The sequence below is a fragment of the Triticum dicoccoides genome, chromosome 3B (genome assembly GCF_002162155.2).
Source record: "Triticum dicoccoides isolate Atlit2015 ecotype Zavitan chromosome 3B, WEW_v2.0, whole genome shotgun sequence".
Taxonomy (NCBI): Eukaryota; Viridiplantae; Streptophyta; class Magnoliopsida; order Poales; family Poaceae; genus Triticum; species Triticum dicoccoides.
In genome coordinates this window covers 716,760,808-716,767,584 of record NC_041385.1, presented here as the reverse complement: position 1 = coordinate 716,767,584, position 6,777 = coordinate 716,760,808, and the positions used below count along the sequence as shown (strand labels likewise).

At 40.7% G+C, this 6,777-nt stretch overlaps 1 protein-coding gene across 1 annotated transcript; it reads right to left on the bottom strand.

Annotated features, from left to right (window-relative positions):
- Positions 1–1,208: 1,208 nt before the first annotated feature.
- Positions 1,209–1,907, bottom strand: LOC119274180 (RING-H2 finger protein ATL78-like). Its single transcript, XM_037554852.1, has 2 exons — positions 1,869–1,907; positions 1,209–1,766 (listed from the first exon to the last, which is right to left on the bottom strand). The coding sequence occupies exons 1-2, from the start codon at positions 1,905–1,907 to the stop codon at positions 1,209–1,211; spliced, it is 597 nt and encodes a 198-aa protein (XP_037410749.1).
- Positions 1,908–6,777: the final 4,870 nt, after the last annotated feature.

Genomic DNA, 6,777 nt, shown 5'->3' with positions numbered 1-6,777 from the left:
CTACACCGGCTGGCAATCTGGGATCTGGTGTGACAAAGGTGCAAATGGTTGCGGATGGCGGTGTCACTATTTATATTTTATAGTCGACGGCCAGGCGGCGTGTGCGTGTACTGTGGCTACCAATCAGAGAGGCTTCGCGTGGGACATTCGAATTCTTATTAGAAATGAATGCGATGCGAATATTTTTCTCCATTCCACGCGGGAAGTTCAAATTCTTTTTAGGAAACGAATGCGATGCAAAAAAAATTAGGAAACGAACGTGATGCAAATCTTCCCTTTGACACCGAAAGGGAAGGAAGTAAAATGATTCTTTTTAGGAAATGAACGTGATGCAAATCTTCCATTTGACACAGAAAGGGTAGGAAGTAAAATTATTCTTTTTAGGAAATGAACGTGATGCAAATCTTCCGTTTGACACGGAAAGGGTAGGAAGTAAAATGATTCTTTTTAGGAAACGGGCGTCAAACAATTCTGCTTCTCCATTTCAGGCCGAAGGCTCGACTTGCTCAAATTTGAGCTGGCCGAGGCGGCGGCCGTGGCGGCAATGGGATGGTAGGGGGCCTCTTGGAGCTCGGTGGAGAGCTCGGGGAGGAAGCTGGGAGGAAGGTGAGGCCGATGGTGAGGTCGGGAGGCCTTGGGGTCGGCTTAAATAGCCGGGGCGACGACGCCGTGGCCGTGGACTGTCGTGGACTCGTGGCCACGGCTCTGGCGCCACCATGTACGCGTGCACTCGCGGGCGGGCTTGGACGGCGACGTCAGAGAGTCAGAAGAGTCCCAGAGGAGCAGGGAGTGGCAGACGCGGGAGGGGCGAAGTACGATAGGCCACAATGCCGCAGCCGGGGCTGCCGGGGTGCGAGGAGGGAGAAAGAAGAGGGAGAGAGGGTCCATGGCGACCGAACATACTCTAGATCGGAATAGGAAGAAAGTACTACGTACTTGATAATTTCTACAAATTGCAAGTCCTCGTTATGATTCACTTTATGGGGAGAAATCTCTGACAAAGAAGGGATAACTGGATGAAATATGACAACGACCTTACAATCTTTCAACGAACATAACAAATAACCGACTAAATCCCTAACAAAGAAGGGAATAACTGATAGAAATGTTGACAATGATCTTGCAATCTTTGATATTTGGAAAAAAAAAAGGAGACTGGATACTGCTGCTCTACTCAACCTTGAACCTTACGTCTCATGAGTGCCCTACTACAGAGAAAGAAACTCAGGCAGGGCACAGATCCTCACATCGCTGCGGCAAATCGGGCACGTTGTCGCCTTGCAGAACCACCTAAAAATGCATCGGCGGTGGAACGCGTGCGGGCACCTCGGCGGCTGCACGACGGGCTCTCCCTCTAGTACATCCAAGCAGATCGGGCAGTTCTCGAGCTTATCACTGCCGCCCAGCTCCCTCTCCTTACATGCCATCAGGAGAGCCTGCTCGTCATGTATGAACTGTCGGTCCACCGCCATGACGAAGTGAAAGGTGAAGCCGTGGGGGGCGTTGTCACCGCACGCCGCGCGGACGATCTGCGGCACCATGTTCGAGGGTACGACGTCATCCCAGTCGACGTCGGTGTGGCGGAGCACCTGGAGCTGGGGCATTCTCGCCAGCATCCTGCGGAGCGCCCATCGGCAGGCATCGTCGCTCTGGAGCACAGAGAGGTCTCTGACACCGAACTTCATGATGGAACCATTGCTTGCCCCGATATATGGCTGGTATATCACGTACGGGGGCTGGCCGCGTCTGCGGAACACCAGGGACCGCTTCACATAGCACCTCACAGACACCGCGAATTGGCACCCAGCGTCGGCGGGACCGGGATCAATGGAGAACCACCTTGCGGTCGCCTCGACCCTGCGCATGACTAATAGGCCAGCGGTGGCGGCGGCGGCGTGATTCGACATCGCCGTTACTAGTTCACTATACCGGGTGGGAACCTGGGATCTGGAGTGACAAAGGTGCAGATGGTTGCGGGGGCGGTGTCGCTATTTATAGTCGAGGCCCAGGCGGTGTGTGCGCGTACCGTGGATACCAATCAGAGAGGCTTCACATGGGACATTCGAATTCTTGTTAGGAAATGAACGCGATGAAAATATTTTTCTCCATTCCATGCGGGAAATCCAAATTCTTTTTAGGAAACGAACGCGATGCAAAATGTTTTTAGGAAATGAACGTGATGCAAATGTTTTCCTTTTTAGGAAACGAACGTGATGCAAATCTTTCGTTTGACACGGAAAGGGTAGGAAGTAAAATGATTCTTTTTAGGAAATGAATGTGATGCAAATCTTCCATTTGACACGGAAAGGGTAGGAAGTAAAATGATTCTTTTTAGCAAACGAACGTCAAACAATTCTGCTTCTCCGTTTCAGGCCTTGCCTCGCCTTAAGCACAAGTTAAATTTTTTTGATGGGTACGTTAAATGTGGGCTGGCCATTTGCGCGGCCCATTAGCATATATATTTTTTCACTTCCCCCAAAAAATTGTATATATCTAATAAATAATAAAAGAAAATAGAGTTTGCTTTAGTAAATTAAACTAGCATGGTGACCCGCGCATTTAGCGGCTAGATTTACTATATGTAGTCATCTGTTTGTTCTTGTTCTGTTGTTTGGGCTAACAAAAACATATTCTTTGAGGTTATTTCTTGTTACATGTTCATTGATGTATGGAAACCATGGGAAATTTTTTAATCTGTTGCTTTGGGACCTATTTTGGTTATAGAACATCTACATTGCTTCTTTTTTTGTCATTTTTTTCATTACTTCAACTATTAGTATTTGCTAAGTGGCCAAATGTTAAACGATTTAATTATATATCTTCTTAACATTAATATTATATCCTAGATATGGGTACTGAATATATAAGATCGGAACTTAGCCTAAAGTTTAATGTTTAATGTATAGCATTGGTGTTAGAAACATCATCATGGTAGGTGTATGTCTAACTGGAACAAAGTTAAAAAGCCAGCCATGCAAGACAATCAATTTGCCCCAATCTACTCCGTATATGCTCTTCATCCATCTTTATTTATGTTCACACATATAACCTATTAACAAACTTTCTACCAAGAATTAAATATAAAATAGCATAGCTCATAATATCATACATAAAAATTATGTTTTGTTGTCTTTCTCTTAATTAACAGATAATGTAGGAGTTACGGTACTCAATTAGCACAATATCACATTGGATGTATCTACGTGAGCTCATCTTACTCTACCCATCTATTTTAGTAGACCATCTAAGCATATGTAGTTATTTGTATATTTTTACTGAAAATGCAGAAACATTCTTCCCACTGACTCACCTTATAATTTAATTTACATGAGTTAGATTTTACCAAATGAAACTGGGATAGCTAATTTTGTTTTGAATTTTATTCTAATATTATTTTTTGAGTAGTATCAGAATTAATGTCACATATAAAAATTATATATCTATATTTTCAAGAATTTAAATATTTATGAGGTTCAGTTAGCATGCAAGCTGATTTGTTATACCCTTCATAAATCCACTTTACTGAAATGTGTAAATTGCAATAAGGGTTGTATCTATGATAGAATATCGAGTATAAACTTTTACTTACATTCACCTATGCATTCTTCTAAGGCCCGACTTAGGAGCACTGTTTAACTCATTATCTACTGCGGTCGAGGGAGTATGCCCTTTATAAACTAATTTAAATGCCATATGTAAAGTTTCATAAGGTGTGTCTACACTCAAATATTTAATACAAACTTTTACTTACATTCACTTATATATTCTAACGGAAAGAAAACACCCGATTCAGGTGTACTGTTATACTCATCTAGTTATGATGATGTATATATTATAGTGTCTTGAATGGATGTAATTTACTTGGTATGTATGCTTACGGTATGTCGGAATGTCATGTGTGTTCGGTGTGTCTAGCGTTATTTAAGTGTATCCATTGTTTTGATAGCTTTCTAAGTCATTCTATTTTAATTTTGATGTCTTGAGTACCGTTGAATGTCTTAATCCGCAAGAGGCAATCTTGGGCACACCAAGTTAACTCTCATCCTCCACATGTTAGGGAGAGCGAGGAAGATGCAATCTACTTGCTGGAGATATATATCCCCCCATTTGGGTTTCATTATAGGCATTTGTTGTCCGTTTCGGCAGTTATGACAGTGACATACAGTAAAGTGTTATTTGGTGTGTTGTTGTTGAAGTTGACGCCCAGACAAAGCGACATCCATTTTGACAATGAAGCTAGGTTTGGGCTCATAGCCGCAACAGAGGCTTCCTACGCATTTGGGTCCTCTTGCCACATTTCCGTCACAATAGTGTATCATCCGGTGCCAGCATGACGACTGTGAGGTATAATGCTTGTCGGGCATTTGGATATCTGGCTCTTCCAGTTGGGATGTCATTCTTTTCTAGGCAATGGTCTAACAGGACTGTGCTGCGAAGTGGTTGTGACATTGCGTCAGGGTATTCAATATAATCTATTCATTTCGAACGTTGTTTGTAAAACTGATTTGGTTAATATACTTGAGTGATTTTTCATCTATAAAATAAGAAAAACTCTTGGCCTTGTACCATCAGTTGGTCAAAAGAACAGAAGCCATGTCGCCTCTATATGGTTTGGCAACCATTTTTCTTCCATCATTACATGTTTAGCTTTGGTTATCCATTGTATATGGGATGAGTTCATGGTCACGTAAAAAAATTAAATGACTAAATATTACGTATCGGTGCAAATGTCATCTCCCCCAATTTTGTTTTAGTGGGTTCTATATCTATCCTTTTTTACCACATGTCTTGCTATAAAAAAGTTATATTACAAAAGTATTACGTACCGGTCCAAACATCATCTCCACTAATAGCAGATTCTATGTGTCCTTTTTTGTAACACATGGCTTGCTTTTTTAACGGGAAATCGTAGGACTGCAAAGGACTTGTCCGTGTCTTTTTTAAGGAAAGGTCTAGTCCGTGTCCTAGTAGCATATGCTTTTTTTAAAAGGACATCATTGTTGTACATGTCCTATCTTTTTTCCTTTTTAGGTTTGTACGTGTCCTATCTTTTTTTTAAAAAGGACATCATTGGCCACACGTTTCCTTTTTAAACCCAACATGTCGTGAGTCTGGAGTACTTGTCCATAAACAATGGACATCTTTGTCTTAGAGAACCACACAACACCTCGTGAACAACACCTACCGACAAAATAACAAATACTTGCACCCAACGAGAACAAGGGGTTGTCAATCCCTTGGTGGTTAATTGCAATGATCAAATCTTGTATAGGTAGATGGATAAATAAAACACAGAATAAAATAAAATGAAGAAAGTCGCATCAAGGTATTTTTGGTTTTTGATATATATGATGAAAATAGACCCGGGTCCATAGTTTTCCCTAGAGTCTTCTCTCTTGAAAATAGCATATGATGGGTAAACAAATTACTGTCGGGCAATCGATAGAAAAGCTAATAATCATGATGATATCTAAGGCAATGATCATGTATATAGGTATCACGTTCAAGACAAGTAGACCGAAATGATTCTGCATCTACTACCATTACTCCACACATCGATCGCTATCCAGCATGCATCTAGAGTATTAAGATCGTAAAGAACGGAATAACGCCTTAAATAAGAGGACATGATGTAGACAAAGTAAAGTCACGCATGAATAAACTCCATTTTTTATCCATAATAGCAACGTTACAATACGTGTCATGTCCCCTTCTGTCACTGGGATTGAGCACCAAAAAATTGAACCCATTACAAAGCACCTCTCCTGTTGCAAGAAAAATAAACCTAGTTGGCCAAACCAAATCATTAGATCGAAGAGAAATGCAAAGCTATAATAATCATGCATAAAAGAGTTTAGAGAAGACTGAAATAATATTCATAGATAATCTAATCATAAACTCACAATTCATCGGATCCCAATAATCACACCGTAAAAAGTGATTACATCGAATAGATCTCCAAGAACATTGCATTGAAGATCAAAGAAAGAGAAGAAGCCATCTAGCTACTAGCTATGGACCGGTAGGTCTGTGGTAAGCAACTCACACATCATAGAAAGGGCAGCAAGGTTGAACTTGTTGCTCCATACAAGAAGTTCCTTGGTATTTCATCATGGAAGAAATAGCTATCCTTATTATGCAATACTTTGTTCCATCAACATTATGTCATGTAATGTAAATGGTATCATTATGTAATAATGTGATGGGTGTCATATAGTTTTTCATCATGTGCTCCTTTGCTTAAAGTAACCCGATTGTCATGGTTTCTTTGCCTCACTAGTGTAGTGCCAAAAACTCTCTTATATTATGGGACAGAGGGAGTATTTTTTAGGAGTATATATGTACATGAGCGCATGTGTGTGTCGTTTGTGCATATGCCGCAACATATATGAACATTGTTCGTGCTTGAACCTTCCATATATGCATACATGCGATAGTTCAATTTACTGATACGTACATATTAGTAGGTTACATAAAACTTTTAAATCTCAGCCATCGTTATCCTAATCAAACGGTGGAAATAATATGAGCATATGTGGACGAACATAATCGCTCGTTTATATAATAGATAGATATTAGAAAATCAATAGATCAAGAGAAAATGTTTCATCTAAATTATAGTTTTGTTCATATAGCTTCTTAGAATACTTCTTGTATCTTAAAAAATGATTTACACTGACAGTGAAAAGTATTTCGTGAAATCACAATTAAAAGGGTAAAAAAATAGTGAACTATAGTTTGCCGCCTAGCAAACGCCATTCGGAGACGGATGATTTG